The sequence below is a fragment of the Dendrobates tinctorius genome, unplaced genomic scaffold (genome assembly GCF_039654945.1).
Source record: "Dendrobates tinctorius isolate UK_male_01 unplaced genomic scaffold, ASM3965494v1 ptg000037l, whole genome shotgun sequence".
In the NCBI taxonomy this organism is placed as follows: Eukaryota; Metazoa; Chordata; class Amphibia; order Anura; family Dendrobatidae; genus Dendrobates; species Dendrobates tinctorius.
Window position 1 is genome coordinate 25,733,769 of NW_027361705.1, and position 20,648 is coordinate 25,754,416.

The 20,648-nt window shown below is 50.1% G+C and overlaps 1 protein-coding gene across 9 annotated transcripts in view; it reads left to right on the forward strand.

The window, feature by feature from the left end:
• PPP6R3 (protein phosphatase 6 regulatory subunit 3) overlaps nt 1-20,648 on the forward strand; it is a 179,040-nt gene that overhangs the window by 64,908 nt on the left and 93,484 nt on the right. For all 9 annotated transcript variants that reach the window (XM_073573946.1, XM_073573947.1, XM_073573948.1 and 6 more), the window contains 3 exons: nt 1,998-2,111; nt 2,417-2,546; nt 2,691-2,843. In XM_073573946.1, the coding sequence (XP_073430047.1) occupies nt 1,998-2,111; nt 2,417-2,546; nt 2,691-2,843 (397 nt within the window). The remainder of the gene's footprint in view (nt 1-1,997; nt 2,112-2,416; nt 2,547-2,690; nt 2,844-20,648) is intronic.

The following is a 20,648-nucleotide window of genomic DNA, read 5'->3' on the forward strand; positions in this document are numbered from 1 at the left end:
CGTGCGAGTCTCTCGCAAGTGAGTATGAGCCCTAATAGTGTAATCGGTCAAACCATCGCTGGTTTAAGTCTCTCAAGGTGACAAAAAAAGCGATCACAACATCGTATGTTTGCAAAATTGGAATAGGTAAAAGTTAGCTTATCACGCTAAAAGGAAGCAATCAATCAGCCCCATAAACGAAAAAGTAAAAATGTTATTGGTCTCAAAATATGGAAACACAGAATTTTTTCCAGTATTCTGATATTTTTTTTTTTCCATCACATAAATAAAAAAAATTGTATGGTTTTTGGTATTCTAGTAACTCCAAAACAATGGCTGAACTGTGTACATATATTTTTTTTACCCTGTGTTTCACTACATTATACTATAAAATGAATCGCACCATTCCAAACTACAACCTGTCCTGCAAAAAAAGCAATAGTTATGGCTCTTGAAAGAAGGCGAGGGAAAAATAACTGCATCTGTCTCTCCTGATAGGCTGCTGTGTATGAACAGAAGTCTGTCACATGGTCACCAGGAAGGAAGAGCGGGGAATAATTTTATTTCAGTTATGGCAGAAACGTATAGATAACTAAACCGTCACTGTCAAAATATTATCCCCTAACACACACACACACACACACGTTCTCCAAGAATGTAATAAAATGGCCCTATCATGTAATCCAAAAAGCCACCCGGCCTTGTCACATGTCAGGGCAGGCTGCAGTCTGAAGAAGCAACCTCCTAGACCTGTGTCTCAAGTGATCAACTGTACCATAAGCGCACATTCATAGAAGGGCTGTGACAGGAGAAGAAATAAATCATCTCAGCTGACTGAGCACAGAGGACTGAAGCTGGCGAAAAACAAAACCCTTAGTGCGCTCTCCCAATTTTTTTCTGATATTACAGCCCTTCTCTTCAGCTCATGGATGTATTTGTGCTGCCATTTGAATTACTTGATGGGCCTTTTTAGTTTGTGGAGAACTCCTTAAAGCAATCACACTTTTTGGGAGAGCATGGACAATGGTTTTTAAATGGAAAATGCTGTCTAAGCTAGAGACAAGGTGTTACAGAACAGGAAAAGGGGAGCAGGTTGTTTCGTGGAAAAATATGAATTATAACTTAAAGTTGTCCATTACTTTGACAATCCCTTCTTAAATGCCATAATACCCTTTGTAAAATTAATAATACCTTTAATACACCCTTCCCGCACTAGGTCACCTGAGACTCGAGGTGCTACGTCAGCGCTGCAGGTAATCTGCGCTGCTGTTGAGCTGCTGGGCTGCCACCTGGCTGAGGTATGAGTATTGTAGCCCATTATCTGCCACTGACTGCCTGCAGCGGGTACGAGGCATAACCATGTCACACGAGCATCGAGAGACCTAGTGCCAACATCACTGTAACTGCACATGTACGGGAAATGAGTATTGGGTATTTTACAGTGGGTGATTTTATTGATTTTTTTTAAGAATGGCACATCCTAATAGTGAACAAAATTTTAACTTAAATGGCTACTCCTCCCCTCCCCCCTCTTAGTACACCAATGGGCGGTCTCCCTCGTTGATTGACGACATAGTTGGTGAGCGCTTCCCATAGAAGGCTTTCAGTCACTGATCCACTCCCACTTATAGACCTAGGAGTCCAGTGGGAAGTGCTATCAATCTGCTTGGTAACTTCTGCTTTATCGTTCACATCATTCTTGCTGGTCAGACATTTTCAACTTGACAGACTTTCTTTGGAATATGCATCTACATTCACTAGTATACCTCGAAGGGCCAGACCTGATCCCTCTCAGTCGGTCTGAAAAGGATCTTGACCCACTCTTCACAAACCCTCAGGAATAAGTCACAGTTTTGGTAGACCACAAAGTACGGTAAGTTACTAGTGTTTGAAATGTTTTATAGGCACAAGAACTTGGAAATGTGTGCGTTCTAAAGATGTAATTATCTGCAATCATTTTGTCTTTTTACATGCTAACTTTTGTTTTGTTTTTTGTTTTGTTTTTTTTTTTTTTGTAGGCAAGAAATTTTAGAACAGTTATTGTCAAATATATTTTTAAAACAGAAAAATGAGTCTGCTATCGTCAGTGCAATCCAAATACTTCTTACTCTGCTAGAAACTAGACGGCCAGCGTAAGTCCAAAATTATATTATGCACCGTTCAGTGTCTGCACGAAGGGCTTTATGGAAGAAAAGCGTTTCTCTCCCTTTCCCAATCAGTCCTGATGGACACCCATCACTTGTGGTTGTGTCTCAACCTTACATTTTGAATGTTTCTAGTAAATTAAAATCTGAGTGTTGGAATAGTTTTCACTGTTACATGGTCCCACTTGACTTTCTGACCCTTGAAGATGCCAAAGTTTGGGTTACCGTAGCACTTATCCCAGGTCTGTATTTGTGGGGAAAAAAATTATTAAAAATGCTTTGCTTTGTTTCAGATTTGAAGGGCACATAGACCTTTGCCCCCCAGGCCTCAACCATTCTGCCTTTTCAGTTAACAGAACAGTTTTAACTGCCATTAAGGAAAAGCTTCCGTCCTTTCACCAGCTCCTCCTGGACCCTCCAAAAGTAAGTGTCTCTGTAGCTATTGATATTATTACTTTATTTTTTTTTTAGGGGGAGGGGTGTTGATAATGTTCATTGTTCTTAGTTCATACAATATTTTTAGATTTACACTTCTCTTTTTCTCTTTCGCCATTTAACTTCTTGTAGACTGATGTCATGAAAACAACATGGGGTACATTGGACCCTCCGGTGGGGAACACACGGTTACATGTGATCAGGCTTGTAGCCAGTTTACTACAGACGAATACACGCAGCATCAATATGGAGCTAATTGAGTTGAACACTATAGGAGTTATTTTGGTAAGTGGTGTTGTGGGTGTGTTTTATATGAAGAGGTTGTTAGTTGCTTGTTGCTTTACACTTTATTGCATTCTTGGAAATCAAGTAAAGCTTCTTTTTTCCCTTCACCCATGACAGCACCACATGACAGCACCACATGAGAGAGGGATCCGCCCCGCCAGGACAGGAACCTACTGAAACATAAGGGGCGGCACCTCTCCCCCGCTTCAGTTGGGTTCCTGTCCTGGAAAGGAATCCCTCTGACAGCGGCGGTGCCTGTCAGGATGAAGACCCAGGGCCGTCCCGGCGGGTAAAAATTGCAGGGCGATCTTACCTGCGACGCTGGCCGTCGGCAGCTGGTAGCGCAGTCCCCGGGGATTTGCCTGTTTCGGGCCCCGGGTTCGTGCGGGCACGTCCCGATGTCCTCCCTTCGGAGGTCCTCCCGTGCCGCCCTCCCCCTGCGCGAGCGCCCGTCCTTCGCCTGCATCCAGGGGAAGCCGGGGGCAGAGACCGACGTCAGCGGCGCAGAGGATTCTGGGAGCGCGACCGCTGACGTCATCAGGACGCGACGGTCATGGCGCCGGGCGCGACGCCGGCCAGGAGAAGCGGCTGGCGGTCGCGGGGGGGAGGGGTAATGAGGGCTCACCGATAAAAGGAGCAGAAGCGGCGGCAGGGGTGACAATGGCGTCTCAGGAGGATCGCTCACCGTCCCCATTGTCCCTGCCCCCATCGCAAGCTTCTGGTCGCAAGAGCCGCTCGAGCGGCAAAAGCAGCAGCCGTCCAAGTCACCGATCGAGGGATTCCTCGAGGTCAAAAGAGCGCAGTGCGCACGCTCCTTCGCAGCCCCAGAGCCCGGTATCAGCCTTTCCTGGGTGGTGAGTGATCTTCGTGAAAGTCAGGCAATATTATAATAGGCCTTCCTATGTCTTTTTTTTTAGGGAGGCAAAAAAGCCATAACTAAAAAGAAAAATAGAGAATGTGCCATATGCCACAGCCCTTTAGCGAAAGACTACCCAAAGGACTTATGTGTCAGCTGTATCCAGCGGACTATGGCTGAAGAGGTGCCGAGCCTGGCAACAAACCTCAGATCGATAATAAAATCTGAGGTACAGGGCTCACTTAAAAAGCTATTAAAAAAGAAGAGTAAGAGTAGGAAAGCCTCCCCGAGTTCCTCGTCAGGCTCCTCCTCTTCGGAGTATCAGGTTGAGCACGGGTCATCTTCATCCTCAGACAGTGATACGGGGGGCAGGCCTTGCTTTCCCGTAGAAGATACGGACGCACTCCTTAAAGCCATCAGGTCCACTATGGGCCTGCATGAGGAGAAAGTAGAGAGATCACTGGAGGATGTAATGTTTGGCGGCCTGCAAGAAAGGAAAAAACGTACCTTTCCGGTAAATGACAAGGTTCAGGCCCTAATCGAGAGAGAGTGGAAGAAACCGGAGAAGTCTGGTAGCCTTCCCTCCTCTTCAAAGCGAAGATACCCCTTTGAGACTAAGGATGCGGACGTCTGGGACAAAGTCCCAAAGATTGACGCAGCAGTGTCTAGGTCTTCCAAGAAGTCGGCCCTGCCCCTGGAGGATTCAGGGGTTTTGAGAGATCCCTTGGATAAAAAAGCGGACTCATACCTAAGGCACACTTGGGAGGCAGCGGCAGGGGGTCTGAAACCAGCAATAGCCGGCACCTGCACAGCCCGGTCGTTAATGGTCTGGTTGCAACAACTTGAAGAAAAATTAGTCTCCAAAGTACCAAGAGAGAAGATATTAGGAGAAATGTACCTGCTACAAGGAGCTGCCGCCTTCTTGGCTGACACCTCCGCCGACTCGATGAGGTTAACGGCAAGAGCAGCGGGGCTATCGAACGCCGCAAGACGGGCGTTATGGCTCAAAGGCTGCCCTGGGGACATTCAATCTAAGGCGAAATTGTGCTAGTTACCATGCGATGGGCAGTTCCTGTTTGGAAAAAACCTGGATGACATCCTGGAAAAAGCCGGTGATAAAAAGAAGGGCTTCCCCTGATTCATGGGTGATCAGAGGAGACCGCCCTTTCGGAGGGGAAGGTTTAATCGAGGCCGTCCCCCGGGAGAGCGGAAAAGGTGGGACGACAAGAGGAAAAAAGAACCAGGGTTCATGTTTGGGGGAACTACCTCAACTGCCAAAAAATCCCCGCAATGACACCAGCCCTCCTGTGGGGGGAAGATTGAGGCTCTTTTCCCAACAATGGGAGAAAATATCGGCCAACAATTGGATTCTGAACATTATAAAGAAAGGCCTAAAAATCCCCTTCTTCCAGCATCCGAGAGCTTCATTTGTGGTGACCCCCGTCAGAAAAGAACCAGGAGAGCAATCAGCCATAGAGACAGAAATCTTAGGACTGTTGGAGAAACAAGTTCTGATAGAGGTCCCAAAAGATCAAGAGAGAAGGGGGTTCTATTCTCCCCTCTTCCTAATAAAAAAACCCGACCTTTCCTTCAGAACGATAATAAATCTCAGGCGCCTCAATCAATGGATTATGAACCAAACATTCAAAATGGAATCAGTGACTTCGGCCATAAAGCTGTTACACCACAACTGCTTCATGGCCGTAATAGATTTGAAAGATGCCTATTACCATATCCCGATGCACCAAGAATCCAGAAATACCTGAGAGTAGCCCTATACATCCAGGGCGACCTCAGGCATTTTCAATTTACAGCTCTTCCGTTTGGCATCTCCATAGCGCCAAGAATTTTTACAAAAGTAATAGCGGAAATGACAGCTTTCCTTCGAGTCTACAATGTGATTATGGTGCCTTACTTGGACGATTTTCTGGTCATTGGCAATTCAGAACATCACTGCACACTTCAGGTAGAAAGAATAACAGAGACCCTGCAAAAACTGGGTTGGATGATAAACTTAAAAAAATCAAAACTTCAACCCCTAAGGAAACAAACATTTCTAGGTTTCGTTTTGGACTCCGACCGTCAAGTTTGTCTCTTGCCAGAGAAAAAACTAGAGAAGGTGAGAGAAATGACCCTTACGGCAATACAGCATCCTCACATGACCCTAAGAAGGGCAATGTCCCTGTTGTGCACGCTAACAGCCTGTATCCCAGCGGTCAACTGGGCACAGTTTCATACCCGACAACTACAGGCGGAAATCCTGTCAGCCCAGAGACGATTGAAAGGACGTTTAGAAGGGAAGCTGGAACTTTCCGAAAGGGTGAAAAGCTCTCTCACTTGGTGGCTAGACGACACAAATTTAGCAGGGGGAACTTTGTGGCACAGGCCCGTGTCCGATGTAATATTGACGGACGCAAGCTCCTCGGGATGGGGGGCACACCTGAGAGAACATATGGCCCAAGGGTCCTGGGGTCACAGAGCAGAAGGCTTCCTCCAACTTAAGAGAGTTAAGAGCAATAAACAGAGCCCTAGAGGCATTCATTCCCATGTTACAAGGTCAGAATGTCCGAATTATGTCAGACAACAGGGTGGCAGTGGCGTACGTCGACCACCAGGGAGGGATAAGATCAAACTCCCTAATGGACGAAACCAAAACAATCTTCCTCAAAGCGGAACATCTAACCTCCCTAACAGCCCTACACATCAAAGGGACAGAAAATGTTCAAGCCGACTTTCTAAGCCGCAACAAATTAAAACAGGGAGAGTGGGCCTTAAATCATGTAATATTCCAGAGGATAGTACAGTTATGGGGGCAGCCAGTGATCGACCTCTTTGCCACCAAAAACAACCGGCAAGTAAGGAGGTTCTGCTCATTAAACCCAGGGGAAAACCCGTGGGCAGTAGACGCTCTACAAATCCCGTGGCGGTTCAAACTGAGCTATGCCTTTCCCCCAGTAGCATTAATCCCGGCAGTAGTAAAAAAGATAAGAGACGAGCCAGCCAGAGTAATCCTCATAGCCCCGTTCTGGCCAAAAAGACCGTGGTTTTCACTACTTCAAATGATGTCCCTCTCGGACCCGTGGGTACTACCAGAAATTCCAGATCTATTAGCTCAGGGGCCGATATTCCACAAACAAGTCAAGGGGCTCCATCTGACGGCGTGGAATTTGAGAGGGCACTTTTGAGAGATAAAGGGTTTTCCCCGGGGTTGGTGACTACTCTAATGAAAAGTAGAAAACCAATAACAACCAACATATATGGCAGGACGTGGAAGAAATTCCTTCAATTCCTGGGAAAACCATTAGGCCAAGAGCCCCCAATCGAGTCTATCTTGGAGTTCTTGCAGGCAGGCCTACAGCTAGGCCTAGCAGTTAATACCCTAAAGGTACAGGTTTCAGCGCTGGGTGCATTATATAATTGCAATATAGCGGCAAACAGATGGGTAGCCAGGTTCATAAAATCTTGCCACAGATCTAGGCCAGTTGTCTTACCGAAAATAGCCCCATGGGATCTAAATCTGGTACTGGAAGCCCTTACGAAGGAGCCGTTTGAACCCATACAGCAGATTTCAACTAAAAATCTCACCCTAAAAACCATTATTTTGGTAGCTCTAACGTCGGCACGTAGAGTTAGTGACTTACAGGCCCTTTCAGTCAACCCACCGTATAACCAGATATACCAGGATAGGGTGGTTATGAGAACAGACCCTGCTTACTTGCCGAAAGTAGTAACTAACTTTCACCGCAACCAAGAAATTGTCCTCCCTTCCTTTTGCGAGAATCCGAAAAACCCAGGGGAGGAGAAATTTCATAGCCTAGACGTTAAAAGAACCCTAGTAGAGTATATGTCTATAACCAGCCAGTGGAGGAGGTCCCAGTCCCTATTTGTAGCCTTCCAGGGTGCTAGGAAAGGTTATGGAGTGTCAAAGGGGACTATTGCCCGATGGATTAGGGAGGCCATTAGTGTAGCCTATTCAGCTAGTGGCGTCCCGGTTCCTGACTGCATCAAGGCTCATTCCACCAGAGCCGTGGCGATCTTCTGGGCTGAGAAAGCAGAGGTATCAATAGAGCAAATTTGTAAGGCCGCTACCTGGGCCTCACCCTCAACTTTCTTTAGACACTATAGACTAAATCTATCCTCTTCGACTGACTTGACCTTTGGTAGAAGGGTGCTGCAAGCGGTGGTCCCTCCCTAAGGTGTTCGAAGTCTCCAGAATCTCTCATGTGGTGCTGTCATGGGTGAAGGGAAAACCACCATGGTTACTTACCGGTAGCCGGTTTTTCCGGAACCCATGACAGCACCCGTATATTTCCCCCCCCTTTTCACCGTTTGGGTGTGCACAATAGTCGGGTGTATTTGTGTGATGTGGTGTTGGATAAATATGTAACTAACCGGGAAGTCCTCTCAAATGCTCTGTAATCCAACTGAAGCGGGGGAGAGGTGCCGCCCCTTATGTTTCAGTAGGTTCCTGTCCTGGCGGGGCGGATCCCTCTCTCATGTGGTGCTGTCATGTGGTGCTGTCATGGGTTCCGGAAAAACCGGCTACCGGTAAGTAACCATGGTGGTTTAGACCTTATTCAGATGAACTTCGACGTATGAGGAAAAAATTTACCAAGTTTCATCAGGTTTTTCTCTTTTTCCACCGATCTCGGTCAGTCAAAAACAGAGAGTACACCGATCACAGCCGAGTGCTGTTCGAATATTTTTATTTCTCGTTCGCCTTATTGGGGGAAACAGAGACCATGGGTGTATGCTGCTGCCACTAGGAGGCTGACACTATGCACAAAAAAAGGTTAGCTCCTCCTCCGCAGTGTACACCCCACCGACCGGCAGGAAATTCCTCAGTTTAGCTTAGTGTCAGTAGGAGGTGGACACGGGTCTTTCATTAGACCCATATCTACCTCGATGTGCGTCGTTCCTTTTCAGGTTTCAGGAGGGATACAATGTGAACAGTCACAACTGTACTCCCACAAAGAGGCTATGAGTACGGCGTGTACTGCCACCCCGTATCCTCTTAGTTCTCCGGGCGGACCACAAGCTCAGCACAGGTGACGTGCCAGCGAAAACGGATGGTCCTTGCCCCCCGCCTCCCACCCACTCGCCCACCAGAGCCTGTCGGTTGGACGAGGTGCGAATGCGTGGGATACAGAAGGTACCTTTATTGGAGCACCGGAACATGAAGCCACAAAATGACCTGGCAGCGGCGCCAAAGTAGCGCCACAGATTCTCGCCTGCTCACGCCTTCCACCGGTCGCCGCATCCCTTTTGGCCCCGGCTGCGGTGCGGGCCTTCTTCACCCCACCGCCGGTTTTCTTGTGAGGGTTGCGTCTGGGAGCAGGGCTATGGCGGGGTCTCCTTTAGGGGCGGACGCGGCTGCGCCTGCAGTTCTTCCGCGCCGCCCCGTGCTGACAGGCGCCTGCCGTTTCAAATTTAGTCCCCGGCTTCAGTTTGGGCCTTCGCGGCCACGCCCCCCGTTCATTATTATCGGCCGGCTGCGCTCCCGCCCGTTCCTAAGCCCTCCCACCGCCTCTCTAGTCTTGTGGCTGGGAAGGGGGAGGAGGCGGTTTTTCCCTCTGGTGCAGGCGGCTAGCTCCGCCTTTCTTCTTACACAGAGACCGCGTTTTTTGATTCCTCACATCAGGCTGCCGCCATCTTTGCAGCCTGACAGCTGGAGACTAAAGCAGATGCCATCTTTCGGGGACACCGGACCGTGAGCAGTTCTGCAACTGCAGACTGACGCCCTGCTCTGCCTTTCTGTCCCCCAACCTTCCAGCATTTCTGCAGGTTTTCTTCTTTTCTTCCTTCACCATGTTTAATTCTAAGTCTGAACGTGGCCGTCCGCCAGCCCCCACGGGAACCCTAGTCCGGTTTTTCGATGCTCCTCTTGCAATCGCAAATTCCCCTCTGCCTGGACTTCAGCAATCCCGTTCAGCATGATGCCGTTCAGGAGCCATCTACTGCGCCACGTGAAATCGAACCCCCCCCATTCCTGGCTGGGCCTCGTCTCTTTCACAATCTGTGGCAGACCTCACCAGGGTGTCTCAGTCCCTAGTGGCTGTTCTTGATAAGTTGCCCCTAGACACTTCTGCAGGGTCCAGCAGGTCGCAAGACGTTCCATCTGAGCCAGCTAGCAGAAGCCGCAAAAGGCCCAGGCAGGATCCCCGGCTGGAATCCTCTCCTGGCCTCTCATCTGCACCTAGCCTTCCCAGCAGTCGCCCTCCCGTGCCTCCTCACCCGAGTCAGGTGAAGCGTTCTCGGATATGTCCTCTGAAGGGATTTTGGAGCTGGATTCTGACCAGGACGCGGACATGAAGGTTACGGTACAGAACCTCATTGCTGCGATTAACCACACCTTCGAAATATCTGACTCCCCTGCGAAATCCTCAGATCAGGAGGTTTCGTTCAGACGGGCAGAAACACCATCCAGAGTATTCGCTTTCCACTCTGAGTTTGGCAAGATCCTTGCCAGGGAAAGAGGAAATTCGTCCAGGCGATTTTCAAAGAGGGAAGCGCCTCGGCGTGCTGTATCCGTTTGCTAAAGAGCTCACTGACAACTGGTCTGCTTCCCCGTCGGTGGACGCACCCGTGTCCAGACTTTCTAATAACACGGTTCTCCCGCTTTCAGGTGTAGCGTCGCTAAAGGATTCTAATGATAGAATTATAGAATCCTTGGCAAAGTCAGCATTCGAAGCGGCGCTATGTCCAGTCTTTGCCTCATCTTGGGTGGCAAAGGCCATAGCCACTTGGGCAGAGGATCTCCGTAAGGGCATCCTAGATAAGGCCCAACCAGAGCAATTGGCCGATCTGGCCAACCAGATTTCCCATGCAGGGGATTATCTGCTTTCTGCTTCCTTGGATGCCGCGGCTTGCGCTGTTCAGGCGTCAAACAACGTTGTGGCAATCCGACGAACCACCGCCAAGGCGTCAGTTTTGGCCCTTTCGGGCTTACCGTCGCTTCAATACGGCAGAGAACTTCTCTAACCAACAAAGACCACAGGCACGCCAGGATAGAAAGACGGTGTCCTTCAGACCCACTCCCTCCTAGCGATCTCACTCCTCCCAGGGCAGACCCTCCAGGTCCAGATCTGGACGGTCCACGTCAGCATGACTATCAACGAACTCCCGAGGGTCCCTCCCAATTGGGAGGTCGACTCCGTTTCTTCAGGGACATCTGGCTGGCCTCAGCAGAGAACGCTTGGGTCAGGGAGGTTGTATCTTCAGGGTACAAGATAGAGTTCATTTCTCGTCCACGGGATCGCTTCGAGTCCCGTCCTCCAAAAGATCCAGCCTTAGTTCCGGGGTTCTTTGCATCCATCGCCTCTCTCCTCAGTTCCGGGGTGATTGTGCCCGTTCCCAAATCAGAACGTTTCACAGGGTTTTATTCAAACAGGTTCGTGGTGCCGAAAAAAGGCGGGACAGTTCACCCCATCTTGGACCTCAAGTTACTCAACAGGAGAGTCCGACTGCGTCATTTCCGAATGGAGTCTCTTCGGTTAATCGCTTCCATGGAGACGCAGGAGAACATGTGTTCAATAGACATTCAAGATGCCTATCTACATGTTCCCATATTCTCCGGGCATCAGAAATTCCTGCGTTTCGCGATTCGCCAGGAACATTACCAATTTGTTGCACTGCCGTTCGGTCTTGCCACCGCACCCAGGGTATTTACAGAGATCATGGCAGTGTTGATGGCCTTGTGGAGAATCGGAGGTCCCGTTCTTTTTCCGTACCTCGACGACATTCTGATCAAAGCTCCATCCTTTCATCAAGCTCGCCAAAGTCTTACCATTGTCCTAGACACCCTGCCCAATTTCGGGTGGCTCATCAACAAAAAAGTCCTGTCTTGTCCCGACACAACGTCTTGTGTTTCTGGGTCTATGGTTCGACACTCGTCGATCAAGGGTTTTTCTCCCTCAAGAGAAAATTGGCTCCCTGCAACGGGATGTACGATCGCGGCTGATCATGAGACTTCCATCTCTCCGGACGACCATGAAAGTCCTGGGAAAGATGGTGGTGGCAACAGAGGCGGTTCCCTTTGCCCAATTTCACTCCAGACCTCTCCAACTCTCCATCCTATCCCGGTGGAACAGGTCTGTCCTTTCCCTGGATCGCCCATTTCGTCTTGCAAACCGTGTCAAGCAGTCCCTCAATTGGTGGATGACGTCTCCTCTCATCTCCCTAGGACGGTCATTCCTCCCCATTCACTCGCAGATTGTGACAACGGAGGCCAGCCTCCTCGGCCGGGGGGGCAGTGTTCCGCAATCACACTGTTCAGGGTTGTTGGTCAACTCAGGAGTCAGCCCTGCCAATCAACGTCCTCGAGATACGAGCGATTTATCTGTCTCTCGTTCACTGGGAGAGACTTCTCAGGGGACTGGCTATCCGGATTCAGACACACAATGCCACGGCTGTGGCATATGTCACACGCCAGGGAGGGACGCAGAGTGTCTCAGCCCTGGCAGAAGTGTCCAAGATTCTTCATTGGGCGGAGATTTCAGTCCCGGCAATATCCGCGGTGCACATTCCCGGCGTGGACAACTGGGCCGCCGATTTTCTCAGCCGCGAGGGTCTCGCGGCGGTAGAGTGGTCCCTACATCCGGAGGTATTTCTTCAGCTTTGCAGTCGTTGGGGAACCCCGCACGTAGATCTGCTAGCTTCTCACCTCAACAGGAAAGTCCCACAGTTTGTATCCAGGGCTCGAGATCCTCTCGCCGTGGGCGCCGACGCTCTGGCCATTCCTTGGTCGCAGTTCGAGCTCCCCTACCGGTTTCCTCCCCTGCCTCTTCTTCCCAGGCTGCTGAAGAAAATCAAGGCGGAAGGAATTCCAGTCATTCTCATCGCCCGAATTGGCTCAGAAGGGTTTGGTTCGCGGACATAGTCAACCTTCTCGTGGACGCCCCCTGGAAGCTTCCAGACAGAGCAGATCTGCTGTCTCAAGGTCCGATTTGCCACCCCAATTCTCGGCCGCTCAATTTAACGGCGTGGCTGTTGAGACCGAGGTTTTGGAACGATCAGGATTTTCCGATCAAGTTATTCATACCATGATCCAAGCCAGGAAGTCATCGTCTTCCAAAATTTATTGCCGTACTTGGAAGGCCTATTTCACTTGGTGCGAGACCAATGACATTCCGCCCATGTGTTTTTCGCTCCCTTCTGTCCTGGTGTTCCTTCAAGCGGGGCTGGATGCGGTTCTTGCCCTCAGCTCTTTAAGGGGTCAAGTGTCGGGCTGTCCATTTTATTTCGGAAGACGTTGGCATACCGTCCTCAGGTTAAAACCTTCCTTCAAGGTGTGGCTCACACGGCTCCTCCGTACCGAGCGCCTGTAGATCCATGGGATCTTAATCTGGTTCTCGAGGTTCTGCAAGGTCCTCCCTTTGAACCTCTCAGAGATGTTTCCCTTTCTCTCCTTTCGTGGAAAGTAGCCTTTCTGGTAGCCATCACCTCCATCTGGCGCGTGTCGGAATTGGCGGCCCTCTTGCCGCTCTCCTTTCTTGGTACTCCACCAGGACAAGGTAGTTCTGCGGCCTCCGCCCTCTTTCCTCCCTAAGGTGGTGTCCACTTTCCACTTGAATGAGCACATTGTTTTCCCGTCCTTTTGTCCGGGTCCAGCTCACCCTCGGGAGTGGTCCTTGAACAAGCTGGACTTGATCAGGGCGATGAAGGTCTACCTAACTAGGACGACTTCTTTGCGGAAGACAGATTCTCTCTTCACCATTCCAGATGGGGCGTGGAAAGGTCACCCGGCCTCCAAAGCTACTATTGCTCGCTGGATCAGATCGGCAATTTTGGAGGCCTACCGGGCTAAACATCGAGTGGCCCCTCTGGGGATTAGAGCGCACTCTACCTGGGCAGTGGGTGCCTCCTGGGCGGTACGTCACAGAGCTTCCGTGTTGCAGCTTTGCAAAGCTGCAACCTGATCATCGGTTCACACGTTTGTGAAATTCTACAAGGTCCACACCTACGCTTTGGCGGATGCCAGCCTAGGTAGAAGGATCCTGCAGGCTGCGGTAGTGAGTCCGCTGACCTGATGGAAGTTTGTCTTTCCCACCCCAGGGACTGCTTTGGGACATCCCATGGTCTGTGTCCCCCTATAAGGCGAACGAGAAAACAGGATTTTTTGGGTTGCTTACCGTAAAATCTGTTTCTCGGAGCCTTCATTGGGGGACACAGCACCCTCCCATGTTCTACAACTCCTGTTATTATATTGGTTGGTTGTTTACAGTTGAGTTGTCCTGTTTTCAATCTATTCCGTTACTTCTCCTACTGCTTTCTCACTAACTGAGGAATTTCCTGCCAGTCGGTGGGGTGTACACTGCGGAGGAGGAGCTAACCTTTTCTGTGCATGGTGTCCGCCTCCTAGTGGCAGCAGCATACACCCATGGTCTGTGTCCCCCAATGAAGGCTCCGAGAAACAGATTTTACAGTAAGCAACCCAAAAAATCCCTGTGGAAAAACTACAGGAAGTAACTGAGGATGAAACATGGTAAACCTTCATCACACCTTTAAAAAAAAAAAAAAAAAAATTTGAATTGTTTTAACGGTGTATATTTTGTGGTAAAAATGTCCAAGCAACATAATTCTCATCAATACGATTATGGCAATACCCAACATGTCCATCATGTTTATTTTTGAGTCACTAAAAAAAAAAAATTTGGGGTTCTCGCCATTTTCCTATACACTTAACATTTTTATTTTTTGGCTGATGAAACTCTGTGATATCTTATATTTTTTTTCCTTATTATTTTTTTTTTTGCTGAGCCGGACTACTTTTTTTATTGGTACCATTTCTTTATCGCTTCATTGGGGGACACAGATAACCATGGGGTGTATGCTGCTCTCGCTAGGAGGCACTGACACTAGGCAAAAGGAAAAAAAAATAGCTCCTCCCGAGCAGTGTACACTCACCGACAGTCACTATGCTACTCAGTTTAAGCTTGGTGTCTGTAGGAGGCGGACCTGGATCTGATCCCAGATCCAGTTTTTTCCTTTTCAGGTACCCTGTTGTGTTTTTTATTAATCTCTCCTTTTGTTTTTCTGTCTCTTCATCTTCAGGGTAACAGGGTGTAAAGTCTCACCCTGTTTTCCCACGTTTATGCGACAGAGAGCAGTGTGGTGTCACCCACTTCGCCCACTGTCAGACCCGCAGGCAGGGCCTTATTCCCTGTCACTTTCATAGGTGTCTCAGGGTGATTTACGGTGGCCGGTCCTTTGCCTTTTCCCCTCCTCACTCCTCTCCTCGGAGAGGGCTGAGAGGAAGATGATGGCCTCCCCCCTTCTTGTAAGGGGTCGACGCCATCTTCTGCACCATCCGAAGTTGCTGCGGTAAGAAGGATCCCTGTTTTACAGCGATCCTCCACTATCTGAGGGCTCCTGACGAGATCTTCATCAGGCAAGAGGACCCTCGACATCCCCTGTGGCTGGTATGTATACCTCCCCCCCAGCAGACAGACCACAGAGCACAGACCGAGTACAGAAGCAGGTTGTTTCCCCAAGGAAACCGCCGGCTCCGCAGCTCAGCACGGCTCACCATTTGTATTTGGCGCCCTTTTCTTAACGCTCGACATCTTTTCCCTTCCTTCCTGTAACGGAGATTCCTGCATTGACACGCCTTCCGAATGGCCCTCCAATCGGAGAGGCACCTTCTCCCGCCCAGCCGGCCCATTCTCCGGGCTTGACACGCTCCCGACACGTCAAGACAATCACCTCCCTGCCTTCTCTTTTCACCGCCGGCTTTTCCCCCGTCCATGCCCCCCTCTCTGTGCGCATCGCTCATCAGCCTAGCAGAGGTGGGGACACTCCTCCCGACACCAATTACTGTGGCCTCTTCTGCCAGCCGTTCATCTCATTGGCCACGTCCCCCCGGCGCTCCAGCCAACTGTAGTCAGACTTTCACTTCTCCCTGTAACTTGCCCACCAACACATCGTGCAGCTCAGCATGGTCCGCAGCCATCTTAACGCCTGTGCTCCTGCAGCATTCCTTCTTGGGCTCCTCCTGCGCCACAAAGATCGTACACTGCAGACATCTGAAAAGGGGGACACTGGAACCATCGGTCTTTGGCTGCATCATCGCTGGCATCTGGTAGGTTCTGCCCTGCTCCCCTTCCCTGCCCCTTTCACGTTATAGCACTCTTCAGCAGTACTCCCTCTAAGCCCACCGTGATACATTACACCTGCGCCCGCTGCAAGAGAAATTGGTCCTCAGGTCAGCCGTCCCCCCTCTGCACGTCCTGCAGTCCTTCCACCATGTCTGCCCCACAGGATCACACTAATGCCTGGGATGAGAGCACACCTCTCCCTCCGGAGAGGACTGTTGCCATGTCTCAGTTGGTCTCAGACCTGACAAAAATATCCCAGTCCCTTGTCCAGGCTCTGGATCGTCTTCCAAACTTATCTGCCGCCACCAGTGCTCCGAACGCCTCACGGAGATTCGCACGCACCTGATCACGAACTTCTCAGGGACAGGTCAGGAAAGGAGTCAAGGAAACGGACTCTCCCTAGCTCCTCATCCAGTTCCCCGGGCCCTTCTACTCTTTCCAGGATGCCTCTCTCTCCCCATTCCCCCTCCTCAGAGGAGGGGTTTGGGTCAGAACTGGGTTCCTAGTCTGGGTCCGACTCTGATCCGGACCAGACTTCAAAGATACAACACCTGGTTGATAGCCTTATTCTAGCGACTACTCAAACCCTTAAACTAAAAGAGGACGAGGTTCCCACTCCAGAGCACTCCGTCTCCTTTAAACGGGTAAAACATCCTCCCAGGACCTTTCCCTATCATAGAGTTCAAGGCGACCATGGCCAAACACTGGGAGCACCATGAAAAGCGCTTCCCTGGAAGGAGACAGCTATAGACATATTGTATCCCTTTATCCCAGACCTTACAGGTAAATGGGCAGAGTCTCCTAAAGTGGACCCTCCTGTCTCTCGCCTAGCCTTAAAGACAGTTCTGTCTCTTCCAGATAGTGCGTCTCTCAAGGATGCCACGGACAGGCAGATTGAGTCTTTGGCCAAATTGGCCTTTGAAGCAACCGGTGCTTCCACCTGGGTGGTATTTCTGCCTGGGCTAAGATCCTCTGCCAGGGCATTGTAACTGCAGCTCCTCCGGAAGAATTCGCAGATTTGGCGGATCAGATGGCTCACGCTGGAAAATATCTTCTGGCCACTTCTTTGAATGCGGCCGGCTGTTCCGAAATGGGCAAGCAGCAATATTATTGCTATACACCGCATCCTCTGGTTAAAAGCATGGAATGCAGATCCTACCTCTAATAAATCTCTCACCAGCCATGGCTTTTCAGGGGTCCAGGCTATTCGGGTCCAAACTAGACCAAATAATTTTCGGATGCCGCCGGGGGAAGAGTACTTCTCTTCCTCAGTCTAAGCCCAAACATCCCTTCAGTAGGAAAGGGCCCCAGCCCTTCCGCTCCTTTCGACCTTTCTCTTCTTCAGGGACTTCCTCCTAGCAGGACCCCTTGTCCATCCCAAGGGAAAGTAAGAAACCATCCTTCAAATCGGCACCTCACTAGGGACCAAAAAGACGTTCCTCAAAGCCCTCTGGATCCCGCGCTCACAGATTTTCCTCTAAATGACGGATCACCCCCACTTGGAAACTTTTCCAGGGTGGGAGGACGCCGCCGCCTTTTCAGGGACGCATGGTTGTCAGCGACACCTGGGTCAGGGAAATAGTCATGTCCGGTTAGAAGATCGACTTTTCGTCCACCCCATGAAGACTTTTTTCTCTCTCGCCCTTCAAAGAGTCCCTGTCAAGCTCCAGGGGTTCTTCGGGCAGTATCTTCCCTTCTACGCTCAGGCGTAATTGTGCCCCTTCCTCCAAATGAGCGGTTTTCAGGGTTTTACTTCAATCTGTTCATAGTCCCGAAAAAAGACTCGTCCATCCGTCCGATGCTGAACGGTCACATTCGGACCTGCCATTTCAGGATTGAGTCCTTGCGTTCGGTGATCGCCTCCATGGAACCAGGGGAGTTTCTTTGCTCTGTAGACATTCAGGATGCTTATCTTCACATTCCTGTTTGTGTGCAACATCAGAGATTCCTTCGGTTTGCAATCCAGGACCATAATTTTTGGTCACTGCCCTTCCTTTCTGCCTGGCGTCTGCCCCCAGGGTCTTCACGAAGGTCATGGCAGCCGTCATGGCCATTCTTTGCTCCAGAGGGATTCTCATAATCCCTTACCTGGACGATCTCCTGATCAAAGCACCGTCACGCCGGGACTGTGACCAGAGTCTTCAGATAACTCTGGACACTCTGGCCCGTCTCAGCTGGGTAGTCAACAAGGAGAAATCCTCCCTTCTTCCATCACAGCGCCTGGTGTTTCTGGGTATGGAGTTCGATACGGCTCAGGCCCACGTCTTCCTTCCAAAGGAGAAGTTGGTGTCTCTACGACAGGGAATTCACTCTCTAAAGTAACCATTCTCTCTCCCTTTACAGTCTTGCATGAGGGTACTGGGAAAGAAGGTTGCCGCCACGGAAGCCGTCCCTTATGCCCAGTTTCACATCCGTCCTCTTCAGCAGAGGGACAAGACAACTGTCTCCCTGGACCGACCGGTTCTTCTGCCTCTCAAAGTGAGGCAATCTCTGACTTGGTGGACACTATCCGCCTCTGTCCTGCACGGGAGGTCCTTTCTCCCTCTCCAGTAGCAGGTCATCACCACAGACGCCAGTCTCCTCGGTTGGGGAGCAGTCTTCCTTCCTCACACAGCGCAAGGTCGCTGAAACGCTCAGGAAACCCTTCTCCTCATCAGTCTCCTGGAGATCAGGGCAATCTTTCTTGCACTTATCCGCTGGCAACCTCTGCTTGCAGGCAAGCCAGTCCGCATTCAGTCTGACAACGCCATGGCCGTGGCGTACCTAAACCACCAAGGTGGGACTCGCAGCAAACAGGCCATGTCAGAGGTGACAAAGATTCTATGATGGGCAGAATGTCACGTCCCGGCCATATCAGCCGTTCACATTTCGGGGGTGGAAAATTGGGAAGCCGATTTTCTGAGTCGTCAGAGCATCACTTCAGGCGAGTGGTCTCTCCACCCCGCCGTCTTCTACCAAATATGTCAGAGATGGGGCACTCCTGACGTCAATCTCATGGCGTCCTGGGCGAACCACAAGGTTCCTCTGTTCGTATCCAGGTCATGTGAGCCGAGGGCCTTTTGGCTGCGACACCCTGGTGATCCCATGTTCCCAGTTTCAGCTCCCTTATCTTTTTCTGCCTCTCCCCTTGATTCCGAGAGTTGTAAAAAAGATAAAGGCTGAAGGGGTTCCAGTTCTTCTCATTGCTCCAAACTGTCCAAGACAGGCCTGGTATGCGGAACTGGTGAACATGCTCGTTGTCGTTCCCTGGAAGCTTCCAGACCGCCCAGATGTTCTCTCGCAAGGCCGCCTTTTCCACCCGAGTTCTCGGTCTCTGAGATTAACGGCATGGCTGTTGAAGGCGCAGCCCTAAAGGAAGCCGGTTTCTCTACCAGGGGGTCATCCAGACCATGATTAAGGTGAGGAAACCAGCATCCTCACACATCCACCACAGATGTTGGAAAGCCTTCTGGTGGTGCGAGGATAACAGTTTGTTTCCGATGTCCTTCTACCTTCTGTCCATCCTTGGCTTTATTCAAGCGGGCCTTGATTCACATCTATCGCTCAGTACCCTTAAGGTCAGGTATCCGCTCTCAGTCCTCTTCCAGAGAGATGTAGCCTCCCTTCCTCAGGTGAAGACTTTCATTAAGGGGGTCGCCCACCTGGCGCCACCTTACCATCCTCCGGTATATCCATGAGATCTCAATCTCATTCTCGACGTTCTTCAGCGCGCCCCCTTTGAACCCATTCAGGATATCTTGTTCGCTCTTCTGTCTTGGAAAGTGGCCTTCCTAATCGCCATTACGTCTATCAGGAGAGTTTCCGAGCTAGCGACACTGTTGTGTCGTTCTCCTTTCCTGATTCTACACCAGGACAAGGTAGTCCCTGACCTGTTCCTTCCTTTTTACCCAAGGTAGTTTCTGCCTTTCACATCAATGAAGACATCGTCCTTCATTCTCTGTCCTCCTCATCCACTGGAAAAGTCCCTCCACAAACTGGATTTGGTCAGAGCTATTCGAGTCTACCTTTCTAGGACGGCTTCTGTTCGTCAGATTCCCTACTTGTCATCTCTGAAAGTCGTCGAAAGGGGCTCCAGGCCTCCAAGTCCACGATTGCCCATTGGATTCGCTCTGCCCAGAACGCGGTATGCCTCAGTATAGCCAACAGCTTCCTCCAGGGAGTAAAGGCTCACTCCACCCAGGCTGTGGGAGCTTCCTGAGCCATTCGCCACCAGGCTTTGGCCTTGCAGATCTGCAAGGCTGCAACCTGGTCGTCCTTACACATCTTTGCAAGGTTCTACAAGGTTAATACCCAAGCCTCGGCTGATGCAGGCCTGGGTAGGTAGGTACTGCAGGTGGCGGTTTCCCACCGGCCGACCTAAGTTCCTTTTTCTTTCTATATATTTTCTTTCTCCCACCCTTGGGACTGCTGATTGGGTAATTGTTTTTATATTTTGATTGGACATTTCTAAATACGGTTATGCCACACAACTTTTTTTTTTTTTTTTTTTTTTTCTTTTTTATAATATCTTTACCCTTAATGGGGGGAAGGGAGGTGATTTGAACTTTTTTTTTATTTATTTATTTTTTTTCTGTTTTTGTTATCCTTTGGCATGAAATTATAACCCCAATATTTTTCACAATCAACTATCATATTCAGTTCAAGATTATAGTTCTCTTACAAAGTGTGAAGCTGAGACAGGAAATCATTCTCTGTAGGTGGTCGAGCTAAATTCACACCTCTATCAGATAGCTGGGACCAAGCTATTTCTGGCAGGATGGATCTCTGTGTGTAAAGGCCCAGTCTCACGTAGCGAGATCGTTAGCACGTCACCGATTTTGTGACGCAACAGCGACCTCGCCAGCGGTCTCACTA